This window comes from Oncorhynchus masou, chromosome 25 (genome assembly GCF_036934945.1).
Source record: "Oncorhynchus masou masou isolate Uvic2021 chromosome 25, UVic_Omas_1.1, whole genome shotgun sequence".
In the NCBI taxonomy this organism is placed as follows: Eukaryota; Metazoa; Chordata; class Actinopteri; order Salmoniformes; family Salmonidae; genus Oncorhynchus; species Oncorhynchus masou.
Genome location: NC_088236.1, coordinates 35,443,227 through 35,470,682, shown reverse-complemented (window position 1 = coordinate 35,470,682; position 27,456 = coordinate 35,443,227). Strand labels below are relative to the sequence as shown.

The window sequence follows — 27,456 nt, the reverse complement described above, 5'->3', positions numbered from 1 at the left end:
TACCAAAACTTGGAGAATTTACCGGTAGTCACAAGTAATATTGACATTTTGAAGGGGAAATCTACAGTTGCTACATCAGTTTTTGGACTCATATATTAATGATATACTGTATACCCATTGATTCTTGAAGAATATAACAGACGCCTCATGAGCATGGTTCAACTGTCGTACCTCATCAGAACCCAAAATATCAGCATGTTTTACGCAAATGTTTCTAAACAAGTTCAACATAAACAAACACGGTATTGCTTCAGACATGGTTAAAACTAGAATGTTGATATCATGGATGGTCCTTGAGCTGTCCATGAGTTTCATAGTGGTTCCAGGTTTCCAGGCTTATTCCTTAGCCTTTTACCAAAACACAAGCGTTATTGTTTCAATGGCGGATTGCCCTTTAACGGTTGAGGAACAAAACTTGCCTAAATAGCAGGCTACACACAAGTGTATATAGTTTGTGGAAGGTTAAAAGTGCAGGAAACATAAGCAAGTCAGTCTGTAAACTACAGTAGAATTTGCCTCTGTTGGACTGTGGGGCTTTTTAGAGAAGAACACTATTTTGGGGAGAACAGTGTTCATCCGTTTCCCCTTAGATGTAAAGGGCTTTAATTCCAGTTTCCCTCAGGAAAAAAATGCTCAGAGGTCCTAATATTTCCTCTGCTTTTCTCATTCGATGATGAAAAAGTGGCAGAGGTTCACATTCAGCATAAATAACTTGAAGCCATGTTGACCACTCCTCCTCTCAGCGGAACATCATTCGTACAAACTCTGTGAAAAGAGAGGATAAGAACTGTCAAAGATTAGAAGTTCAGACAGTGTGTGTGTGGTACAATATGCATATTTTTGCTCTGTGTGGGAGTTGACAGTATCATATGTCTATATTTGACTCACAGTGATTTGACCCATAGTTTTTTATGATGGAGGAGACCACACTTTCCTTACATGGTTGAAACACAGTTTGCAAATATCAAAGCTATTTGAAGCTTTGCCAGAAAGTGGATAAAAGGAAGGAAATATAATGAGAGCGAAGAGTAAGGGGAAGACCAGTCGACATCAAGCATTCATGAAGCACTCCTGTCCCAGCAGATAGAGACTACCTTAAATACAGCATCAGTAGCAAAGTGTCTAGCTATTACAATATTATCTGTAATTGTATTATTATGCTGGTATAGATAAACAAGATCTGCATCAGCTTACCTTCAAAGTCAACATGCCCATCACCATTCAAGTCAATGTCCCTCAGGATATCCTCGATGTCCCTGTGGCCAACCTACAGTCCAGTAACATAGGAGGAATAAGTCTGTGCAAAAACAAACCGTTTTTAGTAGTGATGCATACATTGATTAAGCTACTCTGACAGACTTGATTCTGTAACCTCACCTGTTGTCCCAGCAACTTCCTCATGGCTTCTCTCAGCTCAGATGTGCTTATCGCTCCATCCCCATTGGTGTCAAACTTCAAGAGGAAAAAACAAATGATCACGTTCATAATCCAGAGCCTGAAATATTAGAGAGAGACACAACATAACTCCTTTTCTCCGTATCATCCTCCCCTCCCTCTCTCTCTCTGCCAATCCGGATCTCACCTCTTTGAAGGCATCTCTTAGCTCTTTCACACCAATCATATCTGCAGTTTCAGCGAGAAGTTTGGGGCCCATCAACTCCACAAAATCCTCAAAATCTACATGACCTCCCACTTTACAAAAAGAGAAGAAACGAGCGAGAAAGAAGAAGTTAGTGGAGGGAATTAGCAAACCATGGTGTAATGTACCTGTACGGCAAATACACTATATATACAAGAGTATGTGGACACCCCTTCAAATTAGTGGATTTGGCTATTTCAGCCACACCGGTTGCTGACAGGTGTATAAAATCAAGCACACAGCCATGCAATCTCCATAGCTAAACATTGGCAGTAGAATGGCCTTACTGAAGAGCTCAGTGACTTTCAACGTGGCACCGTCATAGGATGCCACCTTTCCAATAAGTCAGTTTGTCAAATTTCTACCCTGCTAGAGCTGCCCCGGTCAACTGTATGTGCTGTTATTATGAAGTGAAAACGTCTAGGAGCAACAACGGCTCAGCCGCTGAGTGCTGAAGCACGTAGAAATCACCTGTCCTCGGTTGCAACACTCACTACCATGTTCCAAACTGCCTCTGGAAGCAACGTCAGCACAAGAACTGTTCATCTGGAGCTTCATGAAATGGGTTTCCATGGCCGAGCAGCCACACATAAGCCTTACCATCAAGATCACCAAGCGTCGGTTGGAGTGGTGTAAAGTTTGTCGCCATTGGACACTTGAGCAGTGGAAATGCGTTCTCTGGAGTGATGAATCACGCTTCACCATCTGGCAGTACGGACGAATCTGTGTTTGGCGGACGCCAGGAGAACACTACATGCCCCAATGCATAGTGTCAACTGTAAAGTTTGGTGGAGAAGGAATAAGGGTCTCGGTCTGTTTTTCATTGTTCGAGCTTGGCCCCTTAGTTCCAGTGAAGGGAAATCTTAACACTACAGCATACAATGACATTTTAGATGATTCTGTGCTTCCAACTTTGTGGCAACAGTTTGGGGAAGGCCCTTTCCTGTTTCAGCATTCAGCAAAGCGAGGTCCATACATAAATGGTTTGTCAAGATCGGTGTGGAAGAACTTAACTGGCCTGCACAGAGCCCTGACCTCAACACCATCAAATACCTTTGGGATGAATTGGAAGGCCCGTCCCCACTAATGCTCGTGGCTGAATGGAAGCAAGTCCCTGCAGCAATGTTTCAACATTTAGTGGAAAGCCTTCCCAGAAGAGTGGAGGCTGTTATAGCAGCAAAGGGGGTACCAACTCCATATTAATGCCCATGATGTTGGAATGAGATGTTTGACGAGCAAGTGTCCACGTACTTTCACACTCTTACAATTGATGTTGATCTGTTGGCTCAGTTCTATCAACTCCATTTCGGTAGGCATGTATCCCATGGATCTCATGCAGTTTCCCAGATCTTTACAGCTGATGAAACCGTCTTTGTTCTTATCAAACTCCTTAAAAGCATCCCGCATCTCTGCAGAGAGAATACAGAGGAAGATTACTCTGGAGTGATCTGAAAACGACTGTACTACTGTCACTACCAGCGGAAACTACAGAGAGACAAGCACAGGAATGTACATGAAAAAACACTTACCATCAATCTCCTCTGGCCTCAACTTTCTGTCCTATTAGGGCAAAAAAGACAGTCTCAGTGTAATCAGAATTGGAAATAAAATTAAATATTAATAAAAATCAACATCATGAATAAGTAATTTAGTGACAATAACAAAAGTCGTTCCTATTATATTCTTACACTATTATGCCAGGAACAAAGTGACTTTGAAAGGTTAATCAGCGGTCTGCTCCATGATAATTTATTCTGGTGCAACTCAAGTCAATAGCAATATAGTAAAGAATGAAGTCACTGGAATGTTTTCAAACATCTAATGACACCCGTTCAGACTGCTCCCTGCGTCATCAGACACACAGCACAGCCGGGAAACGCCTGTCTTTCATTCTGCAAAAGAATGTAGCTGTGTTCTTTTGTCAGGTCTGGCTTGCAATGAAAGCAACCTTTAAAGGATACAGAGGACAGAGAGGGAGAGAGACATATCCCAGAACCCTTAGGGGCTAACCTGCAGAAGCAAAGAGAAGTGTAAACACAGCATCAACTCTGACGTCAGGCCCAAAGAACTGTCTGACCGGAACCACTCACACAGAAAACAGAGAGGCCCGAAGAGATACTGTTGGCTAAACATCAAGCAGCCATCAGGAGCCACAACTAAGTCTTCGCCAATAACCTAAATCACACAGACCGCAGGTGTTTCCTTTGACATCATTCACAACAAACAAAATGTAAAACAAAGTGTGTTGAACATGGCGTATGTAGACCCAGGTAAGGCCATGTTTATTGTCTCATCAGCATATTTGTACACACACACACACACCACACATCAAATCAAATTTGATTTGTCATATGCACCAAATACAACCTTACCATGAAATGCTTACTTACAAGCCCTTAACAAACAATGCAGAGTAAGAAAATGCTACATATTAAAGTAAAAAAAAGTAGCACAATTAAAGGGGCTATATACAGGGGGTACCAGTACCGAGTCAATGTGCCAGGGTACGGGTCAGTCGAGGTAATTGAGGTCATATGTACATGTGGGTAGGTGTAGAGTGACTACGCATAGGTAATAAACAGCGAGTAGCAGCAGCGTAAAACAGTGCAAATAGTCCGCGTAGCCATTTGATTAACTGTTCAGCAGTCGTATGGCTTGGGGGTAGAAGTAGTGTGTCACGTTCTGACCTTAGTTCTTTTGTTATGTCTTTGTTTTAGTATGGTCAGGGCATGAGTTGGGTGGGCAGTCTGTTCTTTTTTCTATGATTTGGTATTTCTGGGTTTGGCCTGGTATGGTTCTCAATCAGAGGCAGCTGTCAATCGTTGTCCCTGATTGAGAACCATACTTAGGCAGCCTGTTTTTCACCCTTGAGTTGTGGGTGATTATTTTCTGTTTTGTATCTGTACCAGACAGAAATGTTTCTGTTTCATTTCATTCTCTTGTTGGTTTTGTATTTTAGTGTTCTGAGTTATATTAAATAATATGAACACCCACCACGCTGCGCATTGGTCCTCACCTTCTTCCACCACAGACAACCATTACACTGTGAAGGAGCCTTTTGGACATAGCCGTGGCGCTCCGGTACTGCTTGCCGTGCGGTAGCAGAGAAAATAGCCTATGACTTGGGTGGCTAGAGTCTTTGACAATTTTTAGGGCCTTTGAAGCCGCTTGGTGTGGAGGTCCGGATTGCAGTAAGCTTGGCCCCAGTGATGTACTGGGCCGTACACACTATCCTCTGTAGTGCCTTGCAGTTGGATGCCAAGCAGTTGCCATACCAGGCGGTGATGCAACCAGTCACGATGCTCTCGATGGTGCAGCCTTAGAACTTTTTGAGGATCTGAGGAACATTGACAAATCCTTTCAGTCTCCGGGGAGGGAATACAGTGCATTCGGAAAGAATTCCGACCCCTTCCCCTTTTCCACAGTTACAGCTTTATTGTAAAATGTGTGACGTTATTTTTTCCTCTCACTAATCTACACATGACAAAGCGAAAACAGAAATACCTTAAGAATTCAGACCCTTTGCTATGAGACTCGAAATTGAGCTTAGGTAGGTACATCCTGTTTCCATTGATCCTCCTTGCGATGTTTCTACAACTTGTAGTCCACCTGTGGTAAAATAGATTAATTGGACATTGGAAAGGCACACCCACCTGTCTATATAAGGTCGAACAGTTGTAAGTGCATGTCAGAGCAGAAACCAAGCCAGAAGGTCAAGACAGGATTGTGGCAAAGCACAGATCTGGGGAAGGTTACCAAAACATTTCTGCAGCATTGGAGGTCCCCAAGAACACAGTGGCACCCATCATTCTTAAATGGAAGAAGTTTGGAACCACTAAGACTCATCCTAGAGCTGGCTTCCCGGCCAAACTGAGCAAGCGGGGGAGAAGGGCCTTAGACAGGGGAGGTGACCAAGAACCCAATGGTCACGCTAACAGAGCTCCTCCGTGGACATGGGAGAACCTTCCAATCAGGCCGTTATGGTAGAGTGGCCAGACGGAAGCCACTCCTCAGTAAGGCACATGACAGTCCGCCAAAAGGCACCTAAAGGCCTCTCAGACCATGAGAAACAAGATTCTCTGGTCTGATGAAAACAAGATTGAACTCTTTGGCATGAATGCCATGCGTCATGTCTGGAGGAAACTAGGCACCGCTCATCACCCTATAGTGAAGCATGGTGGTGGCAGCATCATGCTGTGGAGATGTTTTTCAGCGGCAGTGACTGGGAGACTAGTCAGGATCAAAGGAAAGATGAATGGTGCAAACCTGCTCCAGAGAGCTCAGGACCTTAGACTGGGGCGAAAGTTCACCTTCCAACAGAACAACAACCCTTAGCACACAGCCAAGACAATGCAGGAGTGGCTTTGGGACGTGTTTCTGAATGTCCTTTAGTGTCCCAGCCAGAGCCCGGACCTGAACCCGATCTAACAACTCTGGAGACCTGAAAATAGCTGTGCAGCGACACTCCCCATACCAACCTGACAGAGTTTGAGAGGATTTGCAGAGAAGAATGGGAGAAACTTCCCAAATACAGGTGTGCCAAGCTTTTAGCGTCATACCCAAGAAGACGTGAGGCTGTAATCGCTGCCAAATGGGCTTCAACAAAGCACTGAGTAAAGTGGCTGAGTTAGAGGTCGACCGATTATGATTTTTCAACGCCGATACCGATTATTGGAGGACCAAAAAAGCAGATACCGATTATTGGAGGACCAAAAAAGCAGATACCGATTAATTGGCCGATTTTAATTTTTTTTATTTGATTTGTAATAATGACAATTACAACAATACTAAATTAACACATATTTTAACCTAATATAATACATCAATAAAATCAATTTAGCCTCAAGTAGATAATGAAGCATGTTCAATTTGGTTTAAGTAATGCAAAAACAAAGTGTTGGAGAATAACGTAAAAGTGCAATATGTGCTATGTAAGAAAGCTAACGTTTCAGTTCCTTGCTCAGAACATGAGAACATATGAAAGCTGGTGGTTCCTTTTAACATGAGTCTTCAATATTCCCAGGTAAGAAGTTTTAGATTGTAGTTATTATAGGACTATTTCCCTCTATACCATTTGTATTTCATTAACCTTTGACTATTGGATGTTCTTATAGGCACTTTAGTATTGCCAGTGTAACAGTATAGCTTCCGTCCCTCTCCTCGCTCCACCAGCAGCGTTACCCATGCAGAGCAAGGGGAACAACCACCCCAGAACTTCACTCAGAACGAGTGAAGTTTGAAACGCTATTAGCGAGCGCTAACTAGCCAGCCATTTCACATCGGTTACACCAGCCTCGTCTCGGGAGTTGATAGGTTTGAAGTCATAAACAGCGCAATGCTTGACGCACAAGGAAGAGCTGCTGGCAAAACGCACAAAAGTGCTGTTTGAATGAATGTTTACACACCTGCTTCTGCCTACCACCGCTCAGTCAGATACTTAGATACTTGTATGCTCAGTCAGATTATATGCAACACAGGACACGCTAGATAATATCTAGTAATATCATCAACCATGTGTAGTTAACTAGTGATTGATTGTTTTTATAAGATAAGTTTAATGCTAGCTAGCAACTTACCTTGGCTTACTGCATTTGCGTAACAGTCTCCTTGTGGAGTGCAACGAGAGAGAGGCAGGTCGTTATTGCATTGGACTAGTTAACTGTAAGGTTGCAAGATTGGATACCCTGAGCGGACAAGGTGAAAATCTGTCTTTCTGCCCCTGAGCGAGGCAGTTAACCCACCGTTCCTAGGCCGTCATTGAAAATAAGAATGTGTTCTTAACTGACTTGCCTAGTTAAATAAAGATTAAATAAAGGTGTAAAAAAATAAATAAAAATAGACAAATCGGCGCCCAAAAACACCGATTTCCGATTATTATGATAACTTGAAAACGGCCCTAATTAATCGGCCATTCCGATTAATCGGTCGACCTCTAGTCTGAATACTTATGTTAATGTGATATTTCAGGTTTTACATTGTCATTATGGGGTATTGTGTGTAGATTCATGAGGGAAAACGTGGAAAAAGTCAAGGGGTCTGAATACTTTACGAATGCCCTATAGGCATTGTCGTGCCCTCTTCACGACTGTCTTGGTGTGTTTGGACTATGATAGGTTGTTGGTGATGTGGACACCAAGGAACTTGAAGCGCTCAACCCGCTCCACTATAGCTCCATCGATGTAAATGGGGGCATGCTTGGCCCTCCTTTTCCTGTAGTCCACAATCAGCTCCTTTGTCTTGCTCACGTTGAGGGAGAGGTTGTTGTCTTGGAACCACACTGCCAGGTCTCTGACCTCCTCCCTGTAGGCTGTCGGTGATCAGGCCTACCACAGTTTTGTAGTCGGCAAACTTAATGATGGCCACGCAGTCGTGGGTGAACAGGGAGTACAGGAGGGGACTAAGCATGCACCCGAGGGGCCCCCGTGGTAGATGTGTTGTTGCTTACCCTTACCAACTGGGGACGGTCCGTCTGGAAGTCCAGGATCCAGTTGCAGAGGTAGGTTTTTAGTCCACGGATCCTTAGCTTAGTAATGAGCTTTGAGGGCAATATGTCGTTGAGCTGTAGTCAATGAACAGCATTCTCATGTAGGTGTTCCTTTTGTCTAGATGGGAAAGGGCAGTGTGGAGTGCAATAGAGATTGCGCCATCTGTGGATCTGTTGGGGCAGTATGTGAAATGGACTGGGTCTAGGGTTTCTGGGATGATAGTGTTGATGTGAGCCATGACCAGCCTTTCAAATCACTTGATGACTACAGATGTGAGTACTATGGGTCAGTAGTCAATTAGGCAGGTCACCTTGGTGTTCTTGGGCACAGGAACTATGGTGGTCTGCTTGAAACATGTAGGTATTACATACGGTCAGGAAGAGGTTGAAAATGTCAGTGAAGATACTTGCCAGTTGGTCAGGAGAGCGTGATCACACAGTTGTCCAGAACAGCTTGTTCTCTCATGCATGCTTCAGTGTTGCTTGCCTCGAAGCGTGCATTGAAGTAATTTAGCTTGTCTGGTAGGCTCATGTCTCTGGGCAGCTCACGGCTGTGCTTCGCTTTGTAATCCTTAATAATTTGCAAGCCCTGCCACATCGGATGAGCATCAGAGCCGGTGTAGTAGGATTCAATCTTAAACAATATTGTTGCTTTTTCTGTTTGACGGTTCGTCAAGGGATTTCTTAAGCGTCTGGATTAGTGTCCAGCTCCTTGAAAGCAGCAGCTCTAGACTGTAGCTCAGTGCGGGTGTTACCTGTAATCCATGGCTGCTGGTTGGAATATGTACGTATATTCACTGTGGGGATGACATCATCGATGCACTTATTGATAAAGCTGGTGACTGATGTGGTATACTCCTCAAACATATTTCAGTCTGTGCTAGCAAAACAGTCCTATAGCTCAGCATCTGTGTCATCTGACCACTTCCGTATTGAGTCACAGGTACTTCCTGCTTTAGGTTTTGGTTGTGTAAGCAGGAATCAGGAGGATAGAATTGGGTTTGATTTGATTTGAATTATGGACAGACTTGCCAAATGGATGTGTTAAAATGTCTGATTGCATTTACCAAATAAACAGACACACGGATACAAAAATATATGGGTTTGTGTGTCGAGACTTACTATTATCCAGGTCAGTGCGCAGGAAGATGCAGGTGGTCCCATAATGTTGTGATTGAGAGCACAGTTTTGTGCTAGGGCCATGAGGGGCTCCTGAAAGGCCCTGTAAGGGCAAAGCCTCTTTCCTCACAGAACTGCACCTCTCTGTACTGTCTCTTGTCTTCATGGACCAGCTTTCTAGGGGGGCAAGGGGGGTTCGGGTATATAGAGGGCAGTTAAACGTGATTTATGCTTGATCCGGCAATGCGGAGGACTCCGCATTTCTCCGTATATCTCCGCATTGACATAATTGGTTGATGGTAGGTGGGGGCGGTACATTCTGTATAAACACTTCCTTGACAAGTTCCTTGACAAGTTCCTTCACAACAAACATGGAAAACTTTGATGAAAGGCTATCTGAATAAGTTTGCAAATATAAACATCTTTGTGGTACCTCATGTAGTGATTTAATGTAGGGATTTCAAAGACACAAAAATGTGTTTTAACTCCTGGAAGAACTGAGAGGTAATTGGGATAGAAGGATGCTGGATTGGCAAAAACATTAAACAAATCTGATTTAACAAAGTGTATATTCGTCAAATGACTCCATCATGACTGATGTATTGTAACAAGCCCACAACGTGGTTACAAGAATCCGATTTGGATATATTTAGCTGTGTTCGCTGCATAACATTTAGAAGTTTTGAAGAAGTGACTGCTAAATGCTAACTCTCGTTCGTATAAACTGGTAGCATAGCTACAGTACCATACAGAAATTGGTTGTGGTAGTCAAAGTAGTTTTTAACTGTAATGCAGTTGAATGATGACGATGACCTGAACATGAATTGGGGTTGACAATGGTTTGGTTGAGTTCCATTGACCTCTTTACCACATCTATGAAAGGGGAAGCTTGAAACAAGAAGTGGAGACAGGCAGTTGCGGGACCAGAAAAATGAAGGGTTGAAGTGGAGATGCAGGTGGCAAAATGGTGCCGCCTTTTTAAGTCATAATTTCTTGGCTGAGCTCCTATGTCAAGCACCGGGAAACTAAAGTGCAAGAAGTACGAATGCTCTGACTTCTGCGGAAGCTGCATTGTAATAAATGCTGTATGGCCACTGCAGACACCAGATTGACCATAAATTGGTTGAGAAACCCGTAGTAATCAAATTGCAATCAAATGTATTTGTAAAGCCCTTTTTACATCAGCTGATGTCACAAAGTGCTGTACAGAAACCCAGCCTAAAACCCCAAACAGCAAGCAATGTACGTGTAGAAGCACGGTGGCTAGGAAAAACTCCCTAGAAGTTGGATTGTGATACAAAACGAGGCAACGGTGTGCTTTAGGATCATGCGGACGATTCCGAGTGGTCAGGTAGGCTGTTTGGAGTGTTTAACTGACTGGATAAAAAACTGCCCCCCCCCCCCCCCATTTCTAAAACCAAAGATGGACACCTGTCTGTAATCTCTAATTTCTTTAAAAATGTTGTACGGGCTGCAGTGCATAAGTCTATTTGACATTTGTCTATTTGATTGTTTGTATTTTGTTTCTTCACAATTATTATTTATTATTATAATTATTTCTTCCTTCTAGCCCATCTAGGGACTTTAGAAAAAAATTATTTCTTGAATATATTTAATTTTCCTATGGAAAAATTGTGACGCTAAATGTTTTTATCTATTTGCCCAGGGACTACAGCTGAAAACTATCCAGCAGAAATGTTAATTGATGTGCAATGTCCCTGTAAAATAATTAAAAATATATATATGAATGACCTGTTCAATGTGCTTAGGGCCCTGCCTTCGACCTGTTAATTATGTCATGCTGCATCTCAGTCATATTGTAATACTTATCAGTCCTTAGCTTGTGCTGCTACCTTTAATCAAATGTAATTTCTACAATGTAGAAAATAGTACAAATAAAGAAAAACCATGGAATAAGTAGCTGTGTCCAAACTTTCTACTGGTACTGTATATTTTTGTTGTTGTTTCTCTGTAATACTACTAGCCACCTAGCAATGTTATGACGATGGCTTTAGCTAGACCAGATAGGTTCCCAACCTCATGACTAGCTACCAAGATGCCATTTCAGGCTATCCATGTTTTAAATGTTTTTATTTCACCTTTATTTAACCAGGTAGGCCAGTTGAGAACAAGTCCTCATATACAACTGTGACCTGGCCAAGATAAGGCAAAGCAGTGTGACAAAAACAACAGCACAGAGTTACACATGGGATAAACAAACGTACAGTCAATAACACAGTAGAAAAGTCTAGATACAGTGTGTGCAAATGTAGTAAGATTAGGGAGGTAAAGCAATAAATAGGCCATAGTGGTGAAATGATTACAATTTAGATTAACACTGGAGTGAAAGATGTGCAGATGATCATGTGCAAGTAGAGATACTGGGGTGCAAAAGAGCAAAAATAAATAACATGGGGATGAGGTAGTTGGGTGGGCTATTTACAGATGGGCTGTGTACAAGTACAGTGATCGGTAAGCTGCTCTGACAGCTGATGCTTAAAGTTAGTGAGGGAGATTAAGTCTCCAGCTTCAGTGATTTTTTTTGCAATTCGTTCCAGTCATTGGCAGCAGAGAACTGGAAGGAAAGGCGGCCAAAGGAGGAGTTGGCTTTGGGGATGACCAGTGAAATACACCTGCTGGAGCGCGTGCTACGGGTGGGCGTTTCCATGGTGACCAGTGAGCTGAGATAAGGCAGGGCTTTACCTAGCAAAGATTTATAGATGACCTGGAGCCATTGGGTTTGGTGACGAATAAGAAGTGAGCCAGCCAACGAGAGCATACAGGTCGCAGTGGTGGGTAGTATACGGGGCTTTGGTGACAAAATGGATGGCAGTGTGATAGACTACATCTAATTTGCTGAGTAGAGTGTTGGTGGCTATTTTGTATAATGACATCGCCGAAGTCTAGGATCGGTTGGAATAGTCAGTTTTACGAGGGTATGTTTAGCAGCATGAGTGAAGGAGGCTTTGTTGTGAAATAGGCAGCCGATTCTAGATTTAATTTTGGATTGGAGATGCTTAATGTGAGCCTGGAAGGAGAGTTTACAGTCTAACCAGATACCTAGAATATGCAGACAACTACAAATACCTAAGTCAGAACCATCCTGAGTAGTGATGCTAGGCGGGCAGCGATCGGTTGAAGAGCATGCATTTAGTTTAACTAGTGACATCATTGATATATACAGAGAAAATAGTCAGCCTGAGAATTTAACCCTGTGGCACTCCCATAGAGATTGCCAGAGGTCCGGACAACAGGCCCTCCGATTTGACACACTGAACTATATCTGAGAAGTAGTTGGTGAACCAGGCGAGGCAGTTATTTGAGAAACCAAGGCTATTGAGTCTGCCGATAAGAATGCGGTGATTGACAGAGTCGAAAGCCTTGGCCAGGACGATGAAGACGGCTGCACAGTATTGTCTTTTATCAATGGCGGCTATGATATCGTTTAGAACCTTGAACATGGCCAGCTCGGAAAACAGAGGAGAAGGTATGGTGGGATTCAAAATGGTCAGTGATCTGTTTGTTAACTTGGCTTTCGAAGACTTTAGAAAGCCAGGGCAGAATGGATATAGGTCTTTAACAGATTGGGTCTAGAGTGTCTCCCCCTTTGAAGAGGGGGATGACTGTGGCAGCTTTCCAATCTTTAGGCATCTCAGACAAAACGAGAGGTTGGTAATAGGGGTTGCAACAATTGCAGCAGATAATTTTAGAGAGAGAGAGAGGGTCCAGATTGTCTAGCCCGGCTGATTTTTAGGGTCCAGATTTTGCAGCTCCTTCAGAAGATCGGCTATCTGGATTTGGGTGAAGGAGAAGCAGGGGGAGCTTTGGGCAAGTTTCTGTGAAATTTCCGAATTTTTGGTAGCCTTCCTAAGCCAGGATTCAGACACGGCTAGGACATCAGGGTTGGCAGAGTGTGCTAAAGCAGTGAATAAAACAAACTTAGGGAGGAGGCTTCTGATATTAACATGCATGAAACCAAGGTTTTTACCGTTACAGAAGTCAACAAATGATAGCACCTGGAGAATAGGTGTGGTGCTGGGGGCTGCAGGGCCGGGGTTAACCTCTACATTGCCAGAGGAACAGAGGAGGAGTAGGATAAGGATACGGCTAAAGGCTACAAGAACTGGTCGCCTCGTGCATTGAGGACAGAGAATAAAAGGAACAGATTTCTGGGCGTGGTAGGATAGAATCAGGGCATAATGTACAGACAAGGGTATGGTAGGATGTGAGTACAGTGGAGGTAAACCTAGGCGTTGAGTGACAATGCAAGAGATTTTATCTCTGGTGGCACCAGTTAAGGTCTCCACATGTGTGGGGGGTGAGACAAAAGAGCTATCTAAGGCAAGGTCAGCGGGACTGAGGGCTCTACAGTGAAATAAAACAATAAGAACTAGCCGAGACAGCAGTAGACAAGGCATATTGACATTAGAGAGAGGCATAAAGCAGTCACAGGTGTTGATTGGGAGGCGTTAGCTAACAGTAGCCACTCGGTAGCAGCTAGCTAGCTGCGATGATCCGGTCTAATGATCCAGAGCGGCAGGAATCTATGCTCTGTGTTGATATCGTGCTGTAAAGACAGGCCTGTATTGTCCAAGCTAAAGCTGGCGGTGTCCGACCTAAAGGTGAAGACCGCTAGCCGTGGCTAACAAAGACTAGAAGCTAGTTAGCTGCCTAGCTCCCGATGGAAAATAAAATAAAAATAGCAGATCCGTACCACATTGGGTGAGGCAGGTTGCAGGAAAGTATATTTAGTTCATAGATAGAAAGTGAGATGAAAAAAATAATACTGCAATATTCTCATTCAGAATTTTGGGGTGCATGATGCCCCTGTTCTACATTCATGGTAAATGTACAGGTCAGAGATTAATACATTTTTCTGCTCAACTTGTCAGGACCCGGTTACGAACCTGGGTCTCCGGAGTGAGAAACAGTCACTTAACCAACTGAGCCACGAATAGTCAGCAGAACCCAGAAGATGAGGCAGACACAGCAGTACTTAAGACGGTGTATTTAATAAAGTAAAAAGGAGAAGTCCTTAAATACAAAAATGGCAAATCCAAAAGGTGGTAGGAATAGCACAAAAAAGCCTCAAGAGACACTCAAAAACAAAAACAGAATTCCACAAGAGCATCCACCGGAATCGACAGGAAAACACAGAACACTAGGGCTGGGTGCTAACATACAAACACAGAGCACAGAACTGAGGGAAACTAAGGGTTTAAATACAATCAGGGGAAACGAGGTACAGGTGCAAATAATAATGGGGAACAAGGAAAAAAACATAAGGTCAAAAAGCACAATGGGGGCATCTAGTGACCAAAACCCGGAACAACCCTGGCCAAATCCTGACAACTGTCACCTGGCTCTATTTTCCCCATCTATCCTCCATTGTCCTCCCCTCTCCCATCACCTCCCCTCTGTAGACTATGACTAGGTCACACTAACCTAACAGATATACGGAGGTAATTTCACAGAGAACGTCACAGAAGACTGAGACAAAACCATGGATGGAGAAGAAGAGAGAGGGAGGGAAACAGGGAGAGCATTGTAGCTTTGCATTCATTTTAGAACATTCTCTAATGGTCTGTTTTTTTTTAAAGTGAATAAGTAGAAAGAGATGTCTGCTTTATTTGTCTCAGAAACATTGTGTCCAAATAACACCTGCTATTTGGGGATCTGATAGTCCATGTGTTACAATTCTCCCTGTGTCTCACTACCTCTCAATTACTGTGTCATAAAGAGCTGATTCATATTCAACTTATGTTTCACTGGCACGCACTTCCTGACTGACTCCGAGTCCAGATGACAGAGAACATAGATTGGCTGCTGAGCTGAGGGTTGTCATACCGACTCACTGACTTCCTTGTTAGAAGCACCAAAGCTTCAGTATGCAAACACTCCGCAAAAACACATTAAAAAGGAAACTAATTCACTATAGTGCACCTATTCCGCAGGATACTTATTGAAATGATAACCAAAGTATGAGAAATAGCAACACAACACCCCATTACTATACAAGTCAAGAGCCCACTCCATGATGCCACACTCCCATTAAGAAACCAGTACCAACATCCACTTTATGAACCCTAAAGACCCCAGTCTGCAGAAGCACATTATTATGTTTACAGAGCAGGGACACACGTCATTCCCCACTATAGGAATGTTTTCTGATCTCAGCATGTTCTATTTTGAGGAATACTATACATTATCAGAGTGGCCTCAGTGTAAAGTGTAATGATCATGCCTGAATGTAGGTGCCATACCAACATTAGTTGATGCATTATGACACTTTAACAACCCTGCTAAACCATTTCCTTAAGCTCTATAGAAAGGCCTATTTAAACATTAGTAAACCGACTATGTGAAGGCTTATGTCACTATGTAGTTTAAGCTCTGTGTATGAATAATAATAATTGGCTATTTATTTCTGGGCAATAATTACAATATCTATAAAACACATCCAACACATGTTTGGGAAAACACCTGCTCTGGGTGCAGTGATGTGTGGAACATCTAAGATCCTTTAATCTTGACGAGATACTTCAAAGTGACTAGGCTACCTTCAAAGAGTAAAATACAAAACATATCATCATAGCTTTTTGATCAATGTATATATGAATATGCAAATAGAATTGATTTCAGTCTAATACAAATGAACACTTCAGAACCATTCTGCTCTCTCTCTCTCCGCTGTCTCTGACTTTAATTTCCATGTGAACTACTGTACAGTGCATTCTGAAAGTTTCAGACCCCTTCAATATTTCCACATTTTGTTACGTTACAGCCTTATACTAAAATGGATTAAACTGTTTTCCTCCCCTCATTAGACAAAGCAAAAACCGTTTTTTATAATTTTTTGCAAATTTATACAAAATAGAAAACTGAAATATCACATTTACATAAGTATTCAGACCATTTACTCAGTACTTTGTTGAAGCACTTTTGGCAGAGCTTACAGCCTCGAGTCTTCTTGGGTATGATGCTACAAGCTGGGCACACCTGTATTTGGGGAGTTTCTCACATTCTTCTCTACGGATCCTCTCAAGCTCTGTCAGGTTGGATGGGGAGCATTTCTGCATAGCTATTTCAAGTCTCTCCAGAGATGTTTGATCAGGTTCAGGTCCGGGCTCTGGCTGGGTCACTCAAGGACATTCAGAGACTTGTCTCAAAACCACTCCTGCATTGTCTTGGTTGTGTGCTTAGTGTCGTTGTCCTGTTGGAAGGTGAACCTTCGCCTCCAGTCTGAGGTCCTGAGTGCTCTGGAGCAGGTTTTCATCAAGGATCTCTCTGTACTCTGCTCTGTTCATCTTTCCCTCAATCCTGACTAGTCTCCCAGTCCCTGCTGCTGAAAAAGATCCACACAGCATGATGCTGCCACCACTATGCTTCATCGTAGGGATGGTGCCAGGTTTCCTCCAGTTGTGAAGCTTGGCATTCAGGCCAAAGAGTTACATCTTGGTTTCACCAAACCAGAGAATCTTGTTTCTCATAGTCAGAGTCTCTAAGTGCCTTTTGACAAACTTCAAGCAGGCTGTCATGTGCCTTTTACTGAGGAGTGGCTTCCATCTGGACACTCTACCATAAAGGCCTGATTGGTAGAGTGCTGCAGAGATGGTTGTCCTTCTGGAAGTTTCTTCCATCTCCACAGAGGAACTCTGGAGCCCGGTCAGGGTGACCATTGGGTTCTTGGTCACCTTCCTGACCAAGGCCCTTCTCTCCCGATTCCTCAGTTTGGCCAGGCTGCCAGTTCTAGGAAGAGTCTTGGTGGTTCCAAATCGTTTCCATTTAAGAATAATGGAAGCCACTGTGTTCTTGGGGACCTTCAATTCTGCAGGTACCATTCCCCAGATGTGTGTCTCGACACAATCCTGTCTCTGAGCTCTATGGACAATTCCTTCGACCTCATGGCTTGGTTTTTGCTCTGACATGCACTGTCAACTGTGGGACCTGATAGAGACAGGTGTGTGCCTTTACAAATCATGTCCAATCAATTGAATTTACCACAGGTGCACTCTAATCAAGTTGTAGAAACATCTCAATGATGATCAATGGAAACAGGATGCACCTGAGCTCAATTTCGAGTCTCATAGTAAAGGGTCTAAATACTTATGTAAATAAGATTTGTTTTTTAAAAACATTTTATACATTTGCACATTTTTCTGAAAACCTGTATTCACTTTGTCATTATAGGCTATTTTATTTGTTATTATTTAATCCATTTTAGAATAAGGCTGTAACATAACAAAATGTGGAAAAAGTTCTGAATACTTTCAGAATGTATTGTACATCCATGCTGAGAAACCATCAATCCAGACATGGCTTTATACAGCAATGTGTGTAGCTGTGAATGTGTTACAATGCCAGAAAAATCTGATATGTAATAATAATGTGATAATAATGCTAATGTGTGCCCTCCAAATGTGTGCATTGCTTTTCTGGATGACTTGATGTGAAACTTACAATGAGGATAGCCTATATGGTTTCCTATTCACGGTTCCCTGACAGAGGAGCTCTGATAAGAGGACTCACTGAAGCCCTCTGCACTTTCACAGACAAGCTCAGACATTATTAATGTAATTGATTTACTAGGCTCGTGAGGCATGTTAAATAGCTGTGAGATTCCGCTACAAGATGTTAATTGTGACCCTCAAATATTAGTTTTCATGCACTATCAATTACATTCAGACTACTACCTCTATCTGAGATCAATACCCTGATAAGGCCCACAATGTAATATGTTTAATCATAATGACCAAACTATGTGAAGAAGCGTATCCTTATAAATCAGTGATTCATTGTTAATCATTATTTTTCATAATTAAGAATTACTTTTAATTGGGCCTTACCTGCCCAAAAACCGAGCTGAGAAATGGGCGCAAATTGAAGTCGGATTCAAAGGATGCTGCACTGGACCTTCCGGAGCGGTGAGAGGATCGGCTGGACACGGGGATAGGCGATGAAAAAGCTGGGGAAGGCATGCTGGCATTCCCGCTAGTGGACGAACTTGGCCTTGTATGGTCCCTCGACTCAAAAAATAGCGCGGTGTCATCTCTGCAATCAGAGTGGGGCTGTATTCTGGGGTCCAAGTGGGTAGGTTGAGTGTGGCTGTGGTGGTTTGCAGGCGGTGGTTCGTCCCGGGTCGTTTTCCGGTGGTGTCGGTGATGCTTGGATGACTTGCAGTGTTTTCTTACACCTCGGCCCAAACCATGTTGCTCAGATGGGTCATCCTGGAAGTTGGCAGCGGGTATCTGGCCGTTCGAGGCGTGGGGCTGGCTCTTATTCTGGGTAACGTTGCCGAGTAGCGAAGGATGACACAGGGGTCTCCGCGCACTAACGTCGCACTCTGCGGACAAGAATGACTCCTCTGCGACTTTGCTGCTCACTTGAATTGCAGCTGGACGATGATGATGACTTCGGTCGGTTCCTGTCGTGCGTTCAGGGAAGTATGTCGATCTTCCGCTTACCGAGGAAGATTTCAGCAAGGACGTTCTAGATTCGGATTTGGGAAAAGAGGAACTCATGATTGAGTCTTGCTCCTAGTCTCGTTTCAGCAGTAGACCTACTCATTGCCGTTTGGTTGTGTATTTTCTCACATTGTTGGCCTTCGTACCGTAACAACAAAACCATAACTGCCTTCAAAAGCTGTTTTTAAAAGTTGCATTTACCATCTGATTGCTATGTGGCGCTGATGCAGGACGCGCGCAGACGCGTAACGAAAATCATAACACTGTTCACGTCGCGTCACCTGTCACTACTATGAAAGACCCTGGCACCTTGACTTTTACTGTGTTTCGTTGTGGGAAGATCTAACACCGTGCCCATAAATGATTGTTGTAGGCAGTGGTGTAAAGTACTTAAGTAAAAATACTTGAAAGTACTACTTAAGTAGTTTTTTGGGTATCTGTACCGTATTATTAATATTTTCACAACTTTTTACCCCATACATTTTCCCTGACACCCAAAAGTACTTGTTACAGTTTGAATGCTTAGCAGAATTGGAAAATGGCCTAATTCACACACTTACTGAGAGATCATCCCTGGTCATTCCCAGGGGAGCCGCCAGGGATTTTGGGCCCCATGAAAAGACATCACATTGGGCCCCACCACCACAGGCCACAACAACCCTGCGCAATTGCTGTAACCACACACCTCCAGAACTCAATCAACCCATTCAAAGCTTTAAATAACTCTACCTTTGCAGGTTTGCAACTCTCTTGTAGTCCAATATTTACTGTACGGTATTTACTGACAGTGAGCTGTGAAAATGTAACACTGTGCAGACATGCAACATTCAGTGGAATTCACTATTTGATGCAAGACTGATACCCTCTATAAGACATGTGCTAAAGGCCATCTTTTTACAGTCTAAACGTAAATGTTCTTGAATGGAAAATTATCTTAACATTAATGAACAACTTAAAATAAATATATATTAACCTCTTCAATTAAAATAAATTAACATAACAAACAAAACAATAAAATCAGCAGCAGATTTTTGAACTAAGTATACATACCAACTAGGAAATAAGCAGCTGTAAAAGTGGAAATGGAAAACAAAATGGAAATGAAAAGGCCTGATGTTGGCACTAGAGGAAAGGTCAAAAGGTCACCAAATCAATAGGTTTCTTCCACTAGGGGTCTTGATTGTGCACAATAATTTTTATGGCAATCCAGCCATTACTTTGAGATATATCTTGTTCTCAGTCTGTTCCCAGTCTTGTTCTCAGCCTGTGGGCATCATGTGTGTAGTGATCCAATATCCATTGCAATGCCATTTAACATTACATTCAGGAGACCAAGAGGGAACAAGTTAGGGGGGAAAGTGGCAGCATATACAGTGTTCATGTGTCTTACTTCATGATGAAACTCAGGTGTCAGATCTCTGGAATACTTCATCATCAGTGGTTGGCACACAGAAGGGACTTTATCCTCACTAATCTGCCCAACTTTCAGAACAGCAGAAAATGATTCTACAATTATTGCAGTGTTCTGGAACCTAATGTCCAAGTCATTTATGATGTTGTCCAAAGCAGTAAAAACCACTGTTCTGAAACACCGTTGCTGCACTGTCCTGAGCCGTCTCCTCTTGAGAGGTCTCATCATGGAATCTCTTCCTTTTCCTCTGGCGGCTGTGTTCCTTGCTAAATTGAGTTGCAACATCCATTTGTTAGTGTTGCCTCAGACAGGAGAGACTCCCATCCATCTCTAAGAGCCGGGCATCTCTTCCTTTAAGGCTCTGATATTGGCTGCCTCTGTGTCAACTGAGCTTTTTCCTGACTGGAGAATCACATTCCTGTCCTCAATGCATTGCAGTACCTCCAATTATGCCAACTGACATGTCATTCAACACAATGCTGCTCACCTCCTTCTACAGTTGGGAGTAGGGCTGGTTCAGGGGGGTGGGGATGGGGAGACAAGGCTGCTGAGCCTGAAGCTGCATCTGTTGGGCCTGGCACCAAGCAGGGGGAGGGACAGGGACAACTGATTTAGAATGAATAGCTTGCTAAAAGTTTGCCTGCATTGATTAAAATGTCATGTCAACTAAAAGAGTGAAATGTAAATACTGAATTCCCTGAGAAGATATTAAGATATTAAGTAACTAATGTTAGGGGAGCAAAATTAGCCTATTTCACGATGGACTAAGCTAACAGGTTAATTTCCACCTCTCACGGACTACACCCACCTTCCTTTGTGAAACATTGGGTGACATAATGTCCCCCTTTCTTTTCTTTCTTTTCGTTTTTTGGAAGCCAGATTTTTCTTTAGGAAGCTGCTCCACCAGCACTCCTCAACACAGGCTTCGCTTGTAAATGATGTCTCAGTGTTGAAGCCCCTGGCTATATTTAAAAAATAAATACAAAATAAGAAAATGGTTCCATCTGGTTTGCTTAATATAAGGAATTTGAAATGATTTATATTTTTTATTTTAGATATATTTTAGCAATTACATTTACTTTTGATACTTAAGTATATTTAAAACCAAATACTTTTAGACTTTTACTCAAGAAGGATATTACTGGGTGACTTTTACTTGAGTCATTTTCTATTAAGGTATCTTTACTTTTACTCAAGTAGGACAATTGGGTACTTTTTCCACCACTGGTGGTAGGCTATGATGTCTTCAAATGGAATGGGTCATAATTCCGCAGTAAATTTCTACTGTACCTCATGATTTAACAAGACGTCAAAACTCCAATATGAATGTAGATAATAATTGTCTACTTTCATGAATACTGATGTTGCTATGCAAAAATTGATTAGATTATCTTGCCAAAAGGGTACTCAAATTCGCGGCAGGTAGCCTAGTGGTTAGAGCGTTAGGCTAATAACCGAAAGGTTGCTGGATCAAATCCCCGAGATGACAAGGTAAAGATCTGTCGTTCTGCCCCTGAGCTAGGCAGTTAACCCACTGTTCCCCAGGCGCCGAAGACGTGGATGTCAATTAAGGCAGCCGCCCGCACCTCTGATTCAGAGGGGTTGGGTTAAATGCGAAGACCGTTGAAGGCATTCAGTTTTACAACTGTACAAATAACCTTTGTGGCACAGGAGGTAACACATTTGCCCTAACAGCAGTTTGCTGATCCATATTTACCTCCTCTCCGTCTGCTCATACTGAAATATGGCACACCTACGCCCCCTGGTGCCACTAATATGAAACTGCAGAACAACATCATACCCAAGGTAATTGACATACATACCCACTGAATACACAAGCTGTTACAACAGTGTTACCATGCACAAATGAGATTCTGAATTCAAGACAGAAGTAGGCTGATTCAGATAATTTGCCATTTATTAAATACTGTTCAAAATGAGTACAAATGCCACAAATATGAATCTATTGGGGTAGAATATCACCATAAATTTGATATACAGCTGAAAAAAATCACAGCATTATATAAAATGTCACTGAACAATAGCCAAACATTTCAGATATCTAAAACTGAATGTATCAAAATGACAAATGCTCAGAAGAGAAGATGACATTACAGTACCAGTATATTAAGACCACACAATAACTTAACTATTGATTGTAAGACAATTATATTTCAAAACCTCTGATATGTTTTGTACTCCAACTCTATTTACAGAAATACAAAGATATCAAATGCAACCATATTACAACCATTAATCAATTAGATAATTGACCAAATACAAGCCTTTTGTCTGTGTAGCAACAACACAGACTGTTTCAAGCAAATCATTTGATCTCTAAAAAAATGTTTCTATGTGCTTATCCAACCATGTTTTTGTGAAAGCTGTATTGATTTCTAAAGGAGAGCACAGTAAAGTATCACACATGGGCAGGGATAATCACAGAGATAAGGATTGGGGCTGTAAACATTCAAATATAACATTTTACATTATGGCTGTTTGGTCAAAGTCAGCAGGTGCTAAGAGTTACAGGGAGAAAGCAGATTCGAACAAGACAGAGAATATGTACACAGTGAGTGTGGGAACGGGACAAGAGAAATGCTCCCTCCCGCCCCACTCGCACTGTTCTTCTCTACTTTTTTCACCAACTCTCTCCTTTTTCACCAAATTTTGAAAGACATTCTCTCCGTTGCCCTTTACCTCTGTTTTTCTCTCTGTAGCTCTGTCCTCTTCACCCCCCACCCCACCCCCCCGACAAACTCCTTGTCTTCTCAGCGCCCAGGGGTGAAGATGTAGTCCAGAGCCTGTCTCTCAGCAGCTGCCACATTAGGGTGCCAGAGGTCCACCATGAAGACCACCCTGGGGCCGTCCTCTGGGCCCCCTGAACATAGAAAAAAACACAGATTCATGTCTTCCTCCAATCAACCCTTTATACCAGCTTAATAACACTTTCTCACAAGAGTACAAACACACACACACAAACACACACACAGAACCCAGGTAGACAAAGTCAAACCCTTTCAACCCCTCCACACACACACACACACACACACACAAACACACACACAGAACCCAGGTAGACAAAGGTGAACCCTTTCAACCCCTTCACACACAAAGCCATCTCCCTCTCACCCTCATGGAAGGCCCTGTGGAGGAAGGAGTCATCAAACAGAAGACAGCTCCCCTCAGACCAGCACTGTGGCTCCCCGCCAACCACCAGCTCACAGGAAGAGGGCACTCTAAGACCTACGGAAGACAGGCAGCAAGTCAGTCTATATACACTAATTACCAAGGAAACCAGGGAAAATATTACATGACACAAACACATACTGTATGAATATTTTCTAAAATGTCAGCTGTATATGTTGTCATGCAAAGAAAGCTTTACATCATCCCTATAATAGTAAACATCATTATTATCATTTCAATAGTTTCAGAGACACAGGTGAACACACACAGGGAGCCAGGTGCATCTTTGAAATCCCTATATTTAACAGTGTTGTAGCCCTCCAGGCAGCTCCCTCCCCCTCTTACCCAGGTGGCAGCGCAGCCTGACGTTGGTTGGGCCGTAATGCTCAGTGATCAGGGCTCCCGGGGTCAGCACAGAGAAGCAGGCATTTCCAAACACGTTGTTGGCGATAAAGGTGCGCAGCTGACCCAGCACCCTCCAGGCCCGGGGGCACCTCCTGGCATTGAGGGCCAGCGGAGTGCCCTGGTTCAACAAGTAGAAGGTCCACCACTGACCATGGGGGGTGCTGTTGGACTTCCAGCCCAAAGGAAGGGAGGAGCCAGCCCTTGCTGGGGGGGAGTGGTAGATGCTCTCAAACTCAGCCAGCAGAGCAGGAAAGCTCCTCTCCAGCAGCTCCACGTCGTGCTTCTGTGCGTCCCGGGAGAAGAAGGGTGCTGAGGGCAGGTCAGGGAGGAAGAACACCTCTGGCCTCTGGATGGTGGGCCGGCTGGTAAGGTAGCGACCCTGGTCTCGTACCCCTTTGTGTACCCTGCCCATGCCCGACCAGGTGTAGCGTTTGGCGTAATCTTGCAGGCTGTGGTACAGCTTCTGATTGAGACCGTCCCCTGTGTTGGTGCAGCGAAAGGACTCAGCGGACTGGCAGTAAGCAAAGCCGTTCTGCTCCTCCACCCCTGACACCGGCCTGCCTTTAGCCCTACCATCCCCATCTGTGCTGATCAAGGCCCCCCCACCCCCTCCTACTCGACTGGGCTCAGTGCTGTACCCCCCACGCAGGGGAGAGGAGCTGTGCTCACGACCTACCCTGTAACAGTACCACACAAAGAGCAGCAGCAGGCACATGGCTGTGCCAAAGGCACTGGACTCACAGTCCCTCATAGACTGCATCCCTCCAGCCACCATCTCCCTCACCCTCTCTAGTGACCACTCCATTCTGGCTATTCGCTAAAACCACTGAGTTTGGTCTAAAGAAACTACCGTTGAGAAGGTCAATAACCAACCCTGCCTGACACCGCTTGAAAATGGCTATTAGAGGAAAATGTTCCACAGGGTTTCTCAAAGGCTACTTTCAGGAAGCTCTTATCATCCCCACTTCTGGATGCAGTCTGACACTATCTGATATGACACACTCAGGCTCCAGTCCTGAAATATCAGCACTCAGGGATGAGGGGAGGGTTCCCCCTGCATGGTGCCTGGCTGTCTGATATTTGTGCTGCTCCCTCCCTTGTTCATTTTCAACAAATGCAGACAGACAACACACCTCAGGGTATCTGGTCTCTGCATCGGAGAGAGGGGGGGAAAACAGGGAAAAGGTCATTAGACATAGGCCCTGCACAACCAGATACACACAGCATCTAATAAAGAAGCAGAGTACCAACATGCAGATCTCATTGCAAGCTCAGTTTTCCACATTACCTCCCCCACTTTGCTGGTTTAATACGGAACTAACTCCCACCCTCTGCGCCACCCTTTACACAAACTCCCACCCCCACACTCAGCTCTGGACACACACAGTGCACCATGCGCGCACACACACACAGATGGCATTTAAAATTCAGTTCTCCACACACCTCCGCACTGCACTGTAGAAAGCCATGAGTCACATTGCTGCATTCAAACACCAAAACCTGTCTTTCTGACACACACACACACACACACACACACACACACACACACACACACACACACACACACACACACACACACTAAATCTCAGTAAGACAAAAATAATGGTGTTCCAAAAAAGGTCAATTTGCCAGGTCCACAAATACAAATTCCATCTCGGCACCGTTGCCCTAGAGCACACAAAAAAACGATACATACCTCGGCCTAAACATCAGCGCCACAGGAAAACTTCCACAAAGCTGTGAACGATCTAAAAATACTTGAATCAGTTATAGAACCCATTGCCCTTTATGGTTGTGATGTCTGCGGTCTGCTCACCAACCAATAATTCACAAAATGGGACAAACACCAATATCCTCAGTATATTACGTAAAACACCATATAATGCATGCAGAGCAGAATTAGGCCGATACCCGCTAATTATCCAAAATTCTACAACCACCAAAAACGGGTGGCAGGGTAGCCTAGTGGTTAGAGTATTGGACTAGTAACCGAAAGGTTGCAAGTTCAAATCCCCGAGCTGACAAGGTACAAAATCTGTCTTTCTGCCCCTGAACAGGTAGTTAGCCCACTGTTCCTAGGCCATCATTGACAATAAGAATTTGTTCTTAACTGACTTGCCTAGCAAAATAAAGAAAAAAGGAAGTGATTCCCAAACCTTCCACAACAAAGCCATCACCTACATAGATGAACCTGGAGAAGAGTTCCCTAGGCAAGCTGGTCCTGGGGCTCGGTTCAAAAACAGACCCACAGAGCCCCAGGACAGCAACACAATTACACCCAACCAAATCATGAGAAAACAAAAATATAATTACTTGACACATTGGAAAGAGTTAACAACAACAAAAAACATAGCAAACTAGAATGCTATTTATCCCTAAACAGAGACTGCACTGTGGTAGAATGACTGACCCAGACTTAAGAAAAGCTTTGACTATGTACAGACTCGGTGAGCATTTTTGCATTACCCTGCTATTGAGAAAGGCCGCTGTAGGCTGACCTGGCTCTCAAGAGAAGACAGGCTATGTGCACACAGCCCACAAAATGAGATGGAAACGGAGCTGCACTTCCTAACCTCCTGTGAAATGTATGAGTGTGGCTCTAAGGCTATGTATACAAAACGAAATTCCTTTTTTAGAATAGCGCTTTTTAAATGTATTGTAGGAAGAATAAGGATAAGCATCATAGATACATTAACATACTAACTGCAGTATTAAGCACTTACATAGACGAAAAGATACACTGTAACAAGCAAACTATGCAGTAAACATAAACACACATAAGCAAAGCTCGCACTGTACAGACCTTCCTATGTTTCTCCTGCACAACCATCTCACCAAAAATGGCCCGGCAAACCTGCTTGGAAAGACAGAACAGCCATCTCCTCTCGTGAACACAGCCCAGATGACAGTCCGCCGAGACGCACGCCCCCATAGAACCTCTCTAGCACAAATACACAGTTCGCTCGCTGTCTGCTGCCTTGAATTGAGGAACTGTCGTAACTGAACAAACCCTGAATGGGGGCAACCATCCATAACACTCGTCTGTCTGTCTGTCTCCCCCCCCCCTCCCACTCTCAATTTCTCCAATATTCCTGCATCTAATGCCCATAAACCTGCATACATAAAGCTGTAGTTAGTCCGCCATCGTATCATGATTCACTCGCATAAAACCACGACAGATGTTCAGGGATTCACACTGTGTATTAACAATCTGCCACTTACACTTGTAGCGCATAAAAACAAAAAATGCAACATAATGATATTCGAAATAATAATAATGATAATAATAATAGTAATAATAACTCACCCAATTTTCATGGTTTTGAAAGATATCTAGACCAGCCTACAGGTTTACCATGTCACCAAGCAGCTAGTGAACTCTTTATCTAGGTATGCTACAAGTTTATTATTAAATGTCAATCATAATTAGGCCCTAATCAATTTAGCAAAATGTAAAAAACTAACAACAGCAAAGATGTTCTATTATATTGACAAGATAGTCAAGTGACCGCTCTAACAATGGAAAAACATGTCCCCAAATATGGAATGCAGGCAAGAGGAGGCAAGATCAGGTGGGACCCTTCTAACCAATGAGACGGCAGTGAACAACAGGCACAACTGAGGGGGTCGTCATTAGTTACCACAGCCACAAAGTCATAATTATGGCTAAACCCCGCCTATTTCTATACAATTAACCTTAACTTTAACCCTAACCTTAACAGCACTGCCAACCTTATGAATTAAA

General features: G+C 43.3%; 2 protein-coding genes across 3 annotated transcripts; both read right to left on the bottom strand.

Annotated features, from left to right (window-relative positions):
• Positions 1-641: 641 nt before the first annotated feature.
• LOC135513624 (calcium-binding protein 1-like) lies at positions 642-18,763 on the bottom strand. The gene is made up of 7 exons (XM_064936500.1): positions 18,089-18,763; positions 3,169-3,199; positions 2,905-3,048; positions 1,583-1,692; positions 1,378-1,452; positions 1,195-1,267; positions 642-765 (listed from the first exon to the last, which is right to left on the bottom strand). The coding sequence occupies exons 1-7, from the start codon at positions 18,761-18,763 to the stop codon at positions 740-742; spliced, it is 1,134 nt and encodes a 377-aa protein (XP_064792572.1). The 3' UTR covers positions 642-739.
• A 4,119-nt stretch (positions 18,764-22,882) lies between these two features.
• On the bottom strand, positions 22,883-27,250 carry LOC135513557 (aspartate beta-hydroxylase domain-containing protein 2-like). Of its 2 annotated transcripts, none has more exons than XM_064936444.1 (4): positions 27,019-27,250; positions 23,652-24,861; positions 23,250-23,363; positions 22,883-22,998 (listed from the first exon to the last, which is right to left on the bottom strand). In XM_064936444.1, the coding sequence occupies exons 2-4, from the start codon at positions 24,514-24,516 to the stop codon at positions 22,889-22,891; spliced, it is 1,089 nt and encodes a 362-aa protein (XP_064792516.1). In that variant the 5' UTR covers positions 24,517-24,861; positions 27,019-27,250; the 3' UTR covers positions 22,883-22,888. The 2 variants fall into 2 exon arrangements, with proteins under 2 accessions (XP_064792516.1, XP_064792515.1); XM_064936443.1 differs by lacking the exon at positions 27,019-27,250 and adding an exon at positions 26,515-26,818.
• Positions 27,251-27,456: the final 206 nt, after the last annotated feature.

Bases quoted from the DNA above. Each gene is read 5' to 3' on its own strand.
- LOC135513624 (XM_064936500.1), bottom strand. From the start codon at position 18,763: ATGAGTTCCTCTTTTCCCAAATCCGAATCTAGAACGTCCTTGCTGAAA. The intron at 1,268-1,377 runs GTGAGGTTACAG...ACTGGACTGTAG, and splicing joins GGAAGTTGCTGGGACAACAG to GTTGGCCACAGGGACATCGA. The intron at 766-1,194 runs GTAAGCTGATGC...CTCTTTTCACAG, and splicing joins TGGGCATGTTGACTTTGAAG to AGTTTGTACGAATGATGTTC.
- LOC135513557 (XM_064936444.1), bottom strand. From the start codon at position 24,516: ATGGAGTGGTCACTAGAGAGGGTGAGGGAGATGGTGGCTGGAGGGATG. The intron at 23,364-23,651 runs GTAAGAGGGGGA...TGTCTTCCGTAG, and splicing joins CAGGCTGCGCTGCCACCTGG to GTCTTAGAGTGCCCTCTTCC. The intron at 22,999-23,249 runs GTGAGAGGGAGA...TTCTATGTTCAG, and splicing joins CCACAGGGCCTTCCATGAGG to GGGGCCCAGAGGACGGCCCC.